The sequence below is a fragment of the Malania oleifera genome, chromosome 7 (genome assembly GCF_029873635.1).
Source record: "Malania oleifera isolate guangnan ecotype guangnan chromosome 7, ASM2987363v1, whole genome shotgun sequence".
NCBI classification, from domain to species: Eukaryota; Viridiplantae; Streptophyta; class Magnoliopsida; order Santalales; family Ximeniaceae; genus Malania; species Malania oleifera.
Genome location: NC_080423.1, coordinates 99,272,171 through 99,288,246, shown reverse-complemented (window position 1 = coordinate 99,288,246; position 16,076 = coordinate 99,272,171). Strand labels below are relative to the sequence as shown.

At 37.4% G+C, this 16,076-nt stretch overlaps 1 protein-coding gene across 1 annotated transcript; it reads left to right on the top strand.

Annotated features, from left to right (window-relative positions):
* The first annotated feature begins 3,851 nt into the window (after positions 1 to 3,851).
* Positions 3,852 to 7,113, top strand: LOC131160958 (monooxygenase 2-like). The gene is made up of 5 exons (XM_058116827.1): positions 3,852 to 4,087; positions 6,068 to 6,245; positions 6,317 to 6,548; positions 6,645 to 6,990; positions 7,050 to 7,113. The coding sequence occupies exons 1-5, from the start codon at positions 3,852 to 3,854 to the stop codon at positions 7,111 to 7,113; spliced, it is 1,056 nt and encodes a 351-aa protein (XP_057972810.1).
* Positions 7,114 to 16,076: the final 8,963 nt, after the last annotated feature.

Here is a 16,076-nt window from a genome sequence, read left to right as displayed (position 1 = left end):
AAAAAATAATAATAAAAATAAAATTTGGAAAAAAATGGATTTTTTCCGGTTCAGGAGAAAACCGACGATGATTTTCTTGAGAAGGGAGAAAACCGACGACGATTTTCTAAAGGTTTGGGGAAACCGACGGTTTTCTACACAGAGGTGGCTATAAAGAAAGTCTTGCGAGCATGTCTCAAAGGAAATCAAAATTTCCTTTTCTTCCTCTCCAAAAACCTACGGTTCTTTTCCTTATTTTATTCGATTTCTGCTCTATTAAGGCTAATATTGACAATCCGGAACCACCACGAGGTTCGTGGGATCATTCTCTACAAAGCTACCGGAACAGATCGTTCATTTGGGATTTTGGGGCACCATCCCAAAATTAGGTTAAGTGAGATATTTTAAAGTTTTATTATTAGATTGAAGTATATGGAACCTAAGAAGTGTTAAATGAGTATTTTATTTTATTTTTTAGATTTGAGTAAGTTGGGATTTTTGGAATACAGGGTCTCGTTTTCCGTTCGGTTTAGGCAGAAATTTGAGGAGCGGGTAAAGAGAAAACGTTATAGTAGCTTATTAATTTTAAATTGGTTAAATTCAAGTATACAAATAATATATATATATAAATATATATATATATATATATATATAGGTATGATTTATCTAAACAGTTAGGCATTTGGAAAATAATGATTTTGAATATATTTTATATTTAGGAAAAACCGTGTGGCATGAGAATAACTTTCATGATTAAAGGGTTGCGAGTATTGTGTGATTATGTTTTATTATTTGCTTGTGGTTACTATTTGGGTTGTAAATTCTGTCTGGCTGTGAATACTGTTCAACTATGAATATTGTTGGAGTTTGAATACTGTGATGAATGTGTTGATGTGCCTGGATGTGTATTGTTCTATGGATCATGTAAATTGCGATATGGCGTTGGCAGTGGTATGCGGAGGTCATTATATCGTATCTGATGTAATTGTCATGTAACGTTGGCAGTGGTATGAGGAGGTCGTTATTTGAGCATTTATATTAAGGGGTAAAACATTGGCAGTGGAATGAGGAGTTTGTTTTACCGATTTACTATGAACAGGATTGTGTGTGTGGAGTTTTAACCTGTGTGATTGTGGTGCTTGTGTGGGCCACGATGCATTCTGTGAAGGTGTTAGTCCTGTGTGGACCAATCCTGTGTGAACCGTGTATTCTGTGAAGGTGTTAGTCCTGTGTGGATCGTGTATTCTGTGAAGGTGTTAGTCCTGTGTGGACCATGTGTTTTGTATGAATAAGAGTCCTGTGTGGACTGTATTTCTCACGTGGATATGGACCTTGTGTGGGTGTGAATGAAAATTGTGTGTATTTCCTGTGTGGATTTGATTGTGATATGCGTATACATGTGGATTTCTATGAAATAATTAACATTTGGATGTGTGGAAATTTAATTACATAAGTATTTATGGTAAAGTAAAATTTTTCACTCGAGGACTTGCTAAGAAAGGCGAGTGCCTTGGTAATTTTTAGTTAGTACCAGAGTAGAAGGAAACTACTTGTATGAGCTTGTAAGCTTCCCTATTCGCAAAATAATTTGTCTGAATACTTAATCCGCTAGCTTATTGAGTAAGGTGAGTGCCCTGGTATTAGTATTAGAGCAGAGGGAAGTTACTTGAATGGGTGGGTAATCTTTCCTATTCTCAGGAATTATCAGTAAAAATAACTATTGGTGATGTGACTTCTCAACTTCTATGTTATTGATTGTCATATAATTATTTTTGGTATGTATTAAACTTCCCACCACACACTATTGTAGCCTTTTCTTCCTAATTGAGAAGTGCCTCACCCCGGCAATTTGTTCTTCTTTTGAGGTCTTTCAGGTGATCGAGCTTTGAAAGATTTGGGGTGGAGTTTAGTTGTGAGTGATTAAAAGAACAGGTTTATATACATTTTTATGTTAAATTTTTCTGGCTATGTAATATGGAGGATTTGGATATACTCTTTTATGAGTTTGTATATATATATGCATATAGAACTTTGGTATTCTGTTTGAGGTTGTTTAATTAGTTTTGCTGCATGAATGGTATCAGAGACACCTGATTAGTCTCATAACACCTTGGGCCCCACTTGCGGGTTAAAGGCGTTACATAACTGGTTTCCATTATCTTAATTATTGCATAAAACATTTCGATATATATATCAGTCTCTTTATTCTCAGTACAAATCACATATCCCAGTTTCAAACACATTTCTAGTATAAATCATATGCCACAATTTTATTTGATATTCGTATCATAATAATTTCAGGCAAAATATCATATTCTCATTTTCACATATATACTCAACCAGTAATTTCTAAAAATAACTATGATAATTTATTTTCCTTACCTAATTTACTGAGAGACTTGCTAACAACTCTAAATTCACCCCCCACGGCGTTCGAAGTTCAGAACCCTGAAATTATATTTTTTCCAAATTAATCAACTCAACCCCTAGAATATTTCTCATTAACATTTTCTAAGCCCTATATACTCCAAATTAACAATTAAACCCTAAAATACCTTACTTACCCTAGTTTTGGAATGGTGCCACGGAACCCCAAATTGCGATTTCACTCCGATTAAGTTGAAGAGAATCCTTCCTAAATCCTTGTGGTGGTTCCTAATTGTTGATCTGGCCTAAAATGGAGTCGAAATCGAACAGAGAAGGGAAGGGGTGTCGTAGGGTTTTAGAGAGAGGGAGAGAGGGAGAAATTTTTGTTTGTTTTACAAGATGAAGCTCGCAGGACTTCCTTATAGTCAGTACTGCAAACGAAACCGTTGACGGTTTTTTGCACCCCTCATAAAACCATCGACGGTTTGGGTCTTTAACTCATCATTTTTACTGTTTTACTTGTAACCGGCCCGTAGTAAATACAAAATCGTCGACGATTTTCTACGCCCCTCTCCAAACCGTCGACGGTTTGGTCTTCACTAAATCGAATTTCCTCATTTTCCTTATTTTTTCTTATTATTTAAATTTTCTGAGTCTCTACACTAGCTATTTCCAAATCTAGTATTAGAGGCAACCATTAAAGTCTCTCATTCAGTTCTAGATAATATTGGAGTTCTATTGGGATTGACGCCTAAAAAAAATGATACCTTGTATTGTCTCTTATAATAGATCTAATATAAACGAAAAATGAAAATCAACAATTACAAACAAATGTCGATACAATTGTGATCTAAGATCATATAGTGCGGCAAAAAGAAAACTTTATTACTTTTATTATGACAAAGAGAAAGTGAGCGAATGATAAGTCTTTTTTTTTTTTTTTTTGGGAGTCGGTGAGAGAGAAGATTTAAAGAAAAAAAGACAAATCTAGATTTGAAAAGAACATCACAATCACATGAAAAGTGTTGATATAAATTAAAAAATGTCCACATTGACTAAATTTTAAATATATTTTATTTCATGGTCAAAAGAATGATCTAGGTCAAGAAAATAATAATATTTTAAATATATTATTTATATTTTCATGATGAAATTAAAGATTAAGTTTATTTTTAATATAAATTAAAAACCTCTCTATCTCATGGTCAAAGATTTGAGTAACGATCGAGAGAGAGAGAGAGAGAGAGAGAGAGGCACTGGAGACAAATGTTTCTGTATCTTGTTGGTTTATTGTTCATATTGACGAAAGCAAAATCTTGCAATTAGATATTCATCTTACAACAGAAAGGCAGCGGACGACTTTTAGCATGACTTCACCCGCAAAAAAGAAAGGCTAATGTTTTAACAGAACAAATTTTATAAGCTAAAATGACCATTATCTATATATAGGTGAGGACAGATCACAGAAGGATTCGAAACAGAGAGAGAGAGAGAGAGAGAGAGAGATGGAAGGCGGGCTGGAGGTGAGGGAGGAGGAGGTGGTGATAGTAGGGGCGGGAATAGCAGGGCTGGCGACGGCGGTGGCGCTGAAGAGAGTTGGGGTAAGGTGTTTGGTGTTGGAGAGATCTGAAGGGCTGCGGGCCACCGGTGCCGCCCTTACCCTCTTCCCCAACGCTTGGCTGGCGCTCGACGCACTGGGTGTGGCTCACAAGCTCACTCCTCGTTATCCTCCTTTGCTCAAGTAAGTATATAGCCACACTAATTGTTCCCCGCGCGTATTATAAAGCATAATTTCTTTCTCTTTTAATTCCCACATAGATTTGTCAGCTCACTTATATGTATTTCAATTCCAATACATATAACTAGTAGCATACATATCCATCTCAATCTGACCATGTATGTATCCTTCATCCATATATCACTTTCTAACGAAAAATGAATTAGCTTATTTAATTATTGACTTAATTGTATAGTTAATATATATTTTGGTTTGGTGTTTATAATTAATTAGGGTATCTCTAACCGATGTTGGCACCCGAGCTGTTCAAGAAATCTCTCTTGTTACGGGAGGCACCGGGTAAGAACCTTTACTTCCCGATCAACTTCACTCTTAAATATCTAGCATTTGACCCGAACAAGAAAAATTAATTGTCATCTATCTTGTATTTAAGGAATTTTTCAAGCAGTCACAAAGATGATCTCCACAGTATTGAAGTACATTTTTTTTTTTTAAAAAAAAAATCTAATAAAATATCCTATAATAGACAATTAGGTACTTTGAACGCTAGAAGTGTATTGTAAATACGAACTAATAAATAGGTTTAGTTGCTCAATCAGGTTTACTCAAGTGATAAGGACAAACTTGTAACTTTAGTGACCTCAACAGATTCAATTCTCCACTTGTGGTTTACACTGTGAATTACTAGGAATGCGTCAATGACGGACAATAATTTTTTCACCCCACGAGTTTGCTACCGCATCGGAGGTCAATTGATCGGTGGCTGGAGTTTCCACGTCATTAGAAAAAAAGAAAGAAAGAGACATTCTCCTCTGCACCTCTAATTGCGCCACACCTAATAGATTGAAAAATCAATTGAGGAAATTGAAGTAAGAGATTTCTGCTAACACCGTTAGATTTCAAGATAATTTTTTTTCCCTTCTTGTCATGGAGATGTAGAAGAGAGATCAAGGGAGTCATCCTTGTTCAATTTCTCAACAAACTCCCTCAATTTATTAATACCCATAAATTTTGGATACATAACCTTATTGGCAACTAATCCTTGGCCGTCGTCTTCCCCAATTCATCTGAAGATTTTGTAACATTCAGAATATGGTCCACAACCTCAAATAGCGCCCGATACATGTAGAGATTTTCCTAAGTTTCTCAATATTCTCAACAAACCCACCTTCCCAAATCACACCCAAAATCATAGAGCTGCCTCTAGCAATGCTGCTGTCTTGTTGACATGAATAAACTCAAGATGCTAAATTAAAAACCCACATCAGACAATCCTTCTAAATTTATGTCCACCACTTGCTCCAATATATTTTACTAATTCCCCAACTGCTAAAATAACCCTTGTCATTACTAAAATTTAATGAAAATTATCTCTGTAAGTATTTGAAATGTATGAAAATTTGAAGTTTCACACTTTAAAATATTATAATAAAGAATTTTTTAAAATTATATTTTTAAAACAATATCTTGTACATAGTACGAGTCTTTGTTAGCGTGTGCATGTATGTATACATATGCGTGTGTATGTACATGTCACATTAAATCTTTTTGTTGAAAGACAGTGATCGTGGTTTGTAAAATTAATCAAGTTGGCTTAGGCTCCTTGCCATGTTTGGATTGTTTGCACAAATGTTATTATACATGTATGCACACATGTATGACACATCTTTGCCAAAAAAATGTAGTCAGTTCTATACAAATATGATTTTGCCCCTACAATTAAACTATTTGAAGTTCTTTTTTCTTTCTCTTTAGGTTCCAAAATTCAGATCAAAATTTATTTTATTTTATTTTTAAAATAAAATCAAATGAAAAACACATTATGATGGCTAAAGATTGAAATAAAGACAAAAATCTTGCATGAACTTTTTTCTAAAATAAAAAAAAAAAAATATTCATTTTATTTGATCCATATAATATGATCTATTTAATTGTCCAAAATGATTGGGGCTGATTGGGAGTGATTCATATGAGCTAATCCAGGATTCGGGCCGGGCCCAGAACGGTCCACCGAAAAGCTTTGCTGGAGACCCTAGCGGAGGAACTGCCAGCCAACACAATCCGTTTCTCTTCCAAGATCTCATCCATTCAAACGCAGCCAGGAGGAGGTTCTTTGCTACCCATCTTGCATTTGCAAGATGGTACTGTTATCAAAGCCAAGGTAACTCCCAATTAATTCCTTACCTATTCTCTATAAATTGGATCTCTCTATAAACACATGCTATATATTAGGTTTTGATAGGATGCGATGGGGTGCACTCGGTGGTGGCACGTTGGTTGGGGCTCTCTGCACCGATTCATTCTGGCCGGTCCGCTGCCCGTGGGCTAGCCCGCTTTCCTGAACCCCATGGACTCGAGCATGCAATCTATCAGTTTCTGGATTCAGAGAAAAGGGCTGGTTTTGTTCCTCTAAGTGATAAAGACTTCTACTGGTTTCTCATCTGCAAATCTACTGCAAAAGAAGGTTTTGCATCGTGCCTCTATGAATAAAATTTTTCCCTATTGGTTCATTCCCCCGGTATGCTATGTAAATTTCAGAGGAACATTTTTTTCATTTCAGATGCTAAGTTGGGTGGAAACCCAGAACTCTTACAAAGAGAAATAATTGAGAACTTGGCAAAGGACTTCCCTTCCGCGTACTTGGACGTCGTTCGTCATGCTGATGTCTCAGAGTTGACATGGGCACCGCTGGTGTTGAGGTACCCGTGGAATGTGATATTTGGAAATGTTTGCCAAGGTAACATTACTGTGGCCGGTGATGCCATGCACCCTATGACGCCTGATCGAGGCCAGGGCGGCTGCTCAGCCTTGGAGGATGCCGTGGTCCTAGGGAGGCACATTGGGGAATCATTCATCCGAAACAATGGCCAAATTTTGCCACAAGAGACTGCAGAAGCCTTAAAGAGGTACGTTAGGGAGAGGAGGTGGCACACTGCCAACTTGATTGCGACCTCGTACTTGTCAGGATGGGCGCAACAAAGTGGCTCAGCGTGGTGGATGAAGCTACTAAGGGATGTGATATTCTATAGGTTTCTTTTCCCCATTTTATTTAATATACAATATGACTGTGGGAGATTACCTGACGTCTCAACCGATGTATTATTGAAGAACCGAAAAAAAAGAGAATAGGCATTTTTATTTTCTTTCAAATTGCTAGATGGAGTTGCTCACTTGCTTTATCAGAGAGAGAGAGAGAGAGAGAGAGAGAGAGAGAGAGAGTTGAGCTTTATAATGAATATGCCACTATACATGGAACAATGGCTACTTATGAGTGGAAAAATGAAATCTTCAATGCTTCTTAAACTCCACTTCTATACATTTTTGAATAAATGCTTTTAGAAACATGCCAAATGACACATTTTTATACAAGTACTTATTTTAAGTATGTCATGGGTCATTTTGATTGGACATGTTTTAATTTTTCTTTTATTTTTTTTCGTCAAAATTAGAGAGTTAGTAATCCATTCTTACTTGTGGTGAAGCCATAACTTATTTGAACCAATCTTGATCTCCAATTTTGATCTTTATAGGATTGTAGGACATCTTTGAAGGGATAATTGAGTATTGTAAGCATGTTATAAACATTTCATGCCTAAAAGACTATTGCCTAAGCACCGCATTACTCATTAGATAAGGTGGAAACCCCGTTTGTCTCTACAGAGTATTTTTGAAAAAGGAGTTTTGTTGTAGACCTTAAATCTAATTGTTTGTAATTAAAGGCTAGGTGAATATTGGAGAGCAAGAGTTGAGGGAAGAAAACTTACATTCAATTTGGGAGGAAGGAAATTCCTAGAACAAGAGGAAAGAAGTGCTAGGATAGAAAAGTAAGGCATTACATGAGAGTGGATATTATTAAATTAATCACTTTAAGTTCAAACCCATCATATTCTTAGATAAATCATGTTTTGGCACATCGAAGTGAGGATACCTCCCTCTTTTCCATTTATACGTATCATCATAATGTTGGGCTTATCTAGATTCTCCTTGGGGATAGAACAAAAGGGATATGTTTGCTTTAGAAATAGAAAGGAAGAGAGATGGTACAATGGAGAATGAAAAAGAGTAGAGAGAGAAGGAAGGAGAGGAATAGGCTCCACCATCATTGAATTACCACTGCCATAGAAGCTCCCATGCATAACCAATAGTACTGTGTAGAAGGTTTAGAGAGATTGAAAGTAGAGAGAGAGAGAGAGGGAGAGAGAGGGAGAAGACACACATAGACAGAGAGGCAGCGCACTCGCCAAAGTTCTTAGGATCATTTTTAGGTCATCAAAACAACCCTAGATTTTTGGAGTTGGCCGCCTAAGGCACTGTAATATCCATGGGTGGCCATTGCTATAACCCTTGGAAAGAGAAAAGTGTAGGTCTTTTGTATGCTTTTATAATGACCAAAGTGTTAAGCTGAAATGGAAACAAAGAAAATATGGAAATGAAGAAAATGGAAACGCCTTGAAGAGGATGGGCGGTAGCGGAGGAGAATGAGCGTGCCAAATTCATTCCATCAAAAAACACAATTATCATGTGCTTAAATAATCTATTAAAAATCATGTGCTCATTATCCATTAGAATGCAATAACTCCTTTCCTTTTATATCTACCCTATGTATCTATAAATAAGAACATTTGTATTGTGTGAAGAGTACAAGTGAAGTGAGTAAGCGAGGAGTGTGAGAGTGCTGAAGGTGAGAGAGAGAAAAAGGTGAGAAGAGTTGAGTTGAGTGTGTGTCTCCACCTCTTATTTTTCTCCCAGATTATATTATATTCGGTGTGCTCCGTAGACGTAGGTCATATTAGATCGAACCGCGTAAATTTGGTGTTCTTATTTTGTGTGATTATGTTGCTTGTGTGTGTGATTATTTTTCCTAAATCCCTAACAAGTGGTATCAGAGCCAAGTTGGAGTAAAGTCACCAAATCAGAGCAAAATTTCTAGATCGGAGCAGATTGGAGGTCCCAGGAACTATATTGTGTCAATTACGTGTTTAAGGATAATTCTATCTAGAAAAGTGAGACTTAAGCGGTCCATTGTGACCCCCCACTTCCCTGAAAATTTACCTGGTGTAATTTAACACAATAATCACTAGGCTCCACTGCCATGTCAGCAGACACGCTAGCACTAGGCTCCACTGCCATGTCAGTAGACACGCTAGCACTAGGCTCCACTGCCACGTCAGTAGACACGTCAGCACTAGGCCCCATTTGCCACCTCAGCGCCACTTGCCACGTCAGCACCACATCATCACCGAGTCCCACCTATCACGTCAGCAGTTTGTTAATAGCGTTAATTAACGTCGTCAGTAACGACATCAAAATATTCTATTAAGTGGGAGTATATTCCGTTAAGTTTAACGAAAAGTTGATCGATTTTGACCAGAAGGTTTGACTAGATTTTCTTTGAATGACTTGAACTATTTCTAAGGTTTTTAGCCATTTCGAATCCAACCGTGCTGTCCATTTGAGTTGATTCTATTTCTAGATTGATGAATCGAATGTCGAACAAAAATAACTCAAAGATCGTGATGTTTAACGACACCAACTTTGGTTTCTGGAAGATGCAAATCGAAGACTACTTGTTTGGTAAGGAGTTGCACTTACCATTGAAGGGAAAGTCGGATTCCATGAAGGAGGATGAGTGGGAGTTGCTTGATCGAAAAGCTCTCAGAGCTATCAAGATGACGCTGGCAAAGTCTGTTGCCTTTAATATCAAGCACATGACAACCACCAAGTCTCTTATGGATGCGCTCTCCAACATGTATGAGCAGCCATCAGCCGCCAATAAGGTACTCTTAATGAAGAAGTTATTTACCATGAGCATGTCTGAAAGTGAAAGTTTTAGTAGACATCTAAATAATTTTAACGAGCTGTCAGATCAACTCACCTCAGTTGAAATCAAGTTTGATAGTGAGATCCGTACCTTACTGATTCTTAGTCAATTTCCTGAGAGTTGGAAAGGTATTATTACTGCGATCAATAGTTCCGCAAGAAAAATCAAAGCTAAATTTTGATGAAATCATCAGCATGATTTTGACAGAAGAGATCAAGATGTCAAACACTGCTTCCACTTCAAGTTCAACATTGAATGTGGAAAGCCGAAGGAGAGATTCATGGAAAGGAAGCGGGCATGGCCGATCAAACAATTGCAGCAGATCTAGGTCCAAACGATCCAAATTCAGAAATCCCTGAGGTTCCTAGGGCACAAAGAACATTGAGTGCTAGAAATGTGAAAAGTTCGGTCATTTCAAAAACCAATGCAAAGGTCCAAGAAAGGAATATGAGGTGAAGAAAGAAGCAAATGTTGTTTCAGAAGAAGGTGATATGTTGATATGCTCTTTGGAGAGCAAGAAGGAGTCTTGGATTTTAGACTCTAGAGCCTCATTTCATACCACTTGCAGTAAAGATTGCCTAGAGGAGTATATACCAAGTGACTTCGGTAAAGTATACCTTGGCAACGATCAACCTTGCAACATAACTGGCAAAGGAATTGTGAAGATCAAGATGAACGGGTTAGTATGGGAGCTGAAGGTTGTTAGATATATTCCAAACCTGAGAAAGAACTTGATCTCAGTTGGTCAACTGGCAGATGAGGGATACATCACAACATTCATTGGCGATGAATGGAAGATTTCAAAGGGTGCATGGACGATTGCACAAGGTAAGAAAAATGGAACACTTTATGTGACTTCTAATGCATGTATGTCTATTTCAGTTGCTACAAAAAATGTCGATAACAACATTTGGCATCAATGACTTAGTCACATCAGTGAGAAGGGACTCAAGGTGATGCACTCAAAAGGAAATTTGAATGATCTACGATCAGTAGAGATTGATATATACGAGGATTGTATACTCGGGAGATAGAAGAGGGTTAGTTTCCAAACATTCACTAGTACCCCAGGTGGAAGGAATTACTTCGTGACGTTTATTGACGATCATTCTCGGAAGGTATGAGTTTACTTCCTGAAATACAAATCTGATGTCTTTGATGCTTTTAAAATTTGGAAAGCAATAGTTGAAAATGAAACTGGTTTGAAAATCAAGAAGTTGAGAATAGAAAACGGTGGTGAGTATGATGATATCGGGTTCAAGAAATTCTGCTATGAGCATGGTATCAGGATGGAAAGAACTGTGCCAGGTATGCCTTAGCACAATGGCGTAGTCGAGCGAATGAACCAAACATTGACTAAAAGAGCTAGAAGCGTGTGTATGCAATCAGACTTACCAAAGTAGTTATGGGCAGAAGCAATCAATACAGCAGCATACTTGATTAACAGGAGTCCATTGATACCATTGGAGAACAATCTACTAGAAGAGGTATGGATCGCAAAAGAGGTGAGACTTTCACATTTGAAAGTTTTTGGTTGTGTAGCATATGTGCATCTTAATGATCATTTCAAATACAAGCTTGATCCAAAGTGCCAGAAATGCACCTTTGTCGGTTACGGTGAAGATGAGTATGGGAATCACATTTGAGATGATGAAAACAAGAAGGTGATCAGAAGCAGAGATGTGATCTTTAATAAAAAGGTGATGTATAAAGACAAACACACAACAGAACCAATAGAACCTGCAGAACCAGTTCAAAATGAAACAACCTATGTAGACTTGGATGATTTCCTAAAAGGCATCATGACACAACAATGAAACACCGAGAATCCTTAGGCAGAGGAGACACAACAAAAAAATACCGAGATTCCTCAAGTAGAGGAACCTGTGGAGCAGATTGTTGCACCACCGTCTCCTACTCCAGCTCCGGAGCTTAGGAGATCTTCTCGGCAGGATGTACCAAATAAAAGGTATATGAATTATTTACTTCTTACATATGGAAGAGAACCTGAATGCTATGATGAAGCATGTTAGGCGGGAGATTCAAGCAAGTGGGAGCTTGCAATGAAGGATGAGATGAAGTCCCTAAACTCCAATAAAATGTGGGAACTAGCTAAGTTGCCCAAAGATAAGAAGACTCTTCACAGCAAGTGGGTATATAGGAACAAAGAGGAGCACGATGGATCCTAGAGGTACAAAGCCCGATTGGTAGTCAAAGGCTTCGAGGAGAAGGAAGGAATTGACTACACTGACATTTTTGCACTATTTGTGAAGTTAACAACCATCAGATCAATCTTGAGCATTGTTACCTCAGAGGGTCTACATTTCAAGAAGTTGGATGTGAAGACAACATTTCTTCATGGTGATCTTGATGAGGAGATTTACATACACCAACCAGAAGGATTCTCAGTAAAAGGTAAAGAGGATCTTGTGTGCAGATTGAAGAAGAGCTTGTATGGTCTCAAACAAGCTCCCAGGCAATGGTACAGAAAATTTGACAGCTTTATGTGCAGAAAAGATTTTCAGAAGTGCAATGTCGATCACTGTTGCTACTTTAAGAGGTATCATTCTAGCTATATCATACTATTGCTATATGTCGATGACATGTTAGTTGCAGGACCAGATATAGGAGAAATCAGGAAATTGAAGCAGCAAATGTCATAGGAGTTTGACATGAAGGACTTGGGTTTAGCTAAGTGGATACTTGGGATGTGGATCTCCAGAGATAAGCGACAGGGAATGTTACGGTTATCTCAATCGAAGTATATTAGTCGTGTTTTACAAAGATTCAACATGAGCAGCGCCAAGGCAGTAAATATGCCATTCGCTAGTCACTTTCGTCTCTCCAAGGATCAGGCTCCCCAGATAGATGAAAAGAAGGATTTCATGGTTAAGGTACCATATGCCTCAGCCATTGGAAGTCTCATGTACGTTATGGTTGGTACCAGACCAGACATTAGTCAAGCAGTGGGAGCTGTCAGCAGGTTTATGTCAAATCCAAGAAAGACTCACTGGGAAGCAGTGAAGTGAATTTTGAGATATCTACATGGCACTATTAATAAGTGTCTATATTTTGGAAAAAGAGATTTGAAAATTCGAGGATATGTTGACGCTGATTTTGCAGGTGAAATTGATCATCACAGAAGCATACTAGATATGTGTTCACTATTGGCATGACAACTGTTAGTTGGATGTCACAGATATAGAAGATTGTTGTTTTATCCACTACAGAAACTGAGTATGTAACGACCTGCTATTTAAATGGGTTTTTTATTTTATTTTATATCATAACATTTAACATGCTCTGATACTACACTGGATTGAACCCAATCATCAACTTAAGTAGCGAGAAGCGGAAATCAAATAAACATATCCATATATATAAATATATACAATACCAGAGTGCTAATAGGTTTCCCAAAATATACATATATGACTGTTCTCCAAATATCCTCAACTGGTGAGGGCTATACAAAAATACTCCCAAAAATATACTCACTCTCTCTAACAGGGCAGTACCGAGGCCCCTCTATCTGTGAGCCTGATCTGCTCGCCTACTTGGATCACCTGAAAAATGTTAAAGCAATTGGGATGAGCCAACGCTCAGTAAGACGAAATATGTTATTGTTAGTGTGTGACAAATGAGTTACAATACTGTGAAAATCTATTACTATATAGTCATGTATCATTGAATCTGTAAAGCAAAATACTAGTAATATAATATTCATCTTTTACCTGTTGCTTAACATTTCCGTACTTTAGGTTTCTATTCAAAATACTGCTAATATAGGTATATATTTTCTATTTCTATAAAACTATATAAACATAATAATAACTGTAAACTTCCCTGTGGATAACTGCGTGTCATCATTTAACCCTTCATGACAGGGTTGTGCGGCCCGTATGCGGGATTTACCCTAACTGGCCAATCAGGAATAAATCACTATAGTCCATATGTAGCGACCTACTATTTAAATGGGGATTTTTTTTTTATACTATGACATTTAACATGCTCTGATACCAACTCAAAATTAATTACTTTCCTGACCTTAACTCAATATCCAATTCTGTCACCTAGACACACGACCCAACAATAGTTTACTATGATTTTCCTAAAATCGTCACCTCAGGAAAAACACAGAAACCACCATGGAAATCCTGTATCCAGACAACCAAACAAACCTCAAATCCTTTTCCTATACTCTGGTATTGCTTCTGTTGCACTCTAAAGTCTACAGAACCTAGCAACCTAGGCTCTGATACCAAACTATAGCGACCTACTATTTAAATGGGGATTTTTATTTTTTTTATGACATTTAACATGCTCTGATACCATAATAGACCCAATCATCAACCTAAGCAGTAAGAAGCAGAAATCAAATAAACATAACCATACGTAGTTATATACAATACTAGAGTGCTAAAATGTTTTCCAAAATATACATATATATATATATATATATATATATATATCTGTTTCCCCCAAAATACCCTCAATTGGCTAGGGCTAAACAAAAATACCCACTTCACTGACAGGGCAATACTGAAGCCTCTCTATCTGCGAGTCTGCTCTGCTCGCCTATCTGGATCACCTGAAAAATGATTCAACACTGGGATGAGTCAACGCTCAATAATACGAAATATGCTATTACTAGTGTGTAGCAAATGAGTTACAATATTATGAAAATTTGTTTCTATATAATCATGTAACTGGATCTGAAAATACAGTACAAATAATAAAAACCACCACCATTTTTGTGTTGCTTAACATATCAGTATTGAAGGTTACTATTCAAAATGCTTCTAATGTACATAAATATATTCTATGTCTCTGTAAATCTGTATATACGTAATAGTAACTGAAAACTTTCCCTGTGGACAACTGTGTGTCATGATTTAACCTCTCATGTCAGGGTTGTGCGGCTCGTAGGCCGGATCTACACTAGCTGGCTGACCAGGTCAAATCACTGTACTCCCTCGGTCTGATCTGCCCTCCTCCACCCATATCTGATGGGGAGCCTATCCACGTCAGGGCACTATACGATCGACCTACTACTACGTATTATCTGAATAGGTGGTTGTACTCTGTAAACTGTATGTAGCTACAGTACCGTGCTCTGTAACTGTATGGTCCAACAGGGTTTGATACTATATAATATATTTCTATATACAATTATCTAATTTACCATGATTCTGAAATAACTGTATTTACCATGACAATGAAATAAACTGTAACTGTGTCAATTGTATCTCTGAACTGAACTATATAATCATGGTATTGAAAACTGTATAATAATGGTACTATATACTATATAATCATGGTACTATCAACTGTATAATCATGGTATTCTGTAATTATTATAAAATATACCCACTGGTTGTATATTCAGTAAATCATATCCTGAAATACTGTAAAATATGTTTCTTTACTATACTCATATTCTCAAGCCACACAGAAATTTTAAACATATTATACATAAATGATAAACTGTATAGCTTTCTATCGTGAATAATCATCTGATAAAATTGTATAGTTAATACTGAAACATAGTACAATTGCCTAGTATAACATATTTCCCTTACCTGATTACTGAAAAACCCCTATGGTATATTGGCCTAACACCCGCAGAGCTCTCCACTCAATACCTTGAAAACCATAAATTTCAGAACAAAACATCAATATTTCTTGGCGTACATCATTTCCTACAACTGCCAGAAGGCCAAAAACTAAATAAAAGACCTTACCTTGAATTTGGGATGAATTCCAACTTCATTTCACCAATGATCCGCTCCGGCAGACTTGAAGAGAACTCCGCCAGGAACATCATGGTGGCTTCAGATCGTTGATCTGGCGACTAACGAGGCCAAAATTGAAGAGAGAAGAGGGAGGGGCCGTAGGAGAGAGAGAGAGAGAGAGAGAGAGAAGAGAGCGACGCTGATTTTTGGTGAATAAAATGAGTTTAGGGCTATTTACACTGCAGGCTTCGTCGACGAGCCACGTCATCTTGTCGATGAGTCCTTAAGTAAATTCGTCGACAAACCTTACCCTTCGTTGACGAAATTCAGAGTAGCCCAAATTCTTCTCTCGGTATTTTCTCGTCGACGAGTCGTAGCTTCGTCGATGAGGTCCTCTTATGCACTCGTCGACGAACTCCTTGTGTTCGTCAACGAG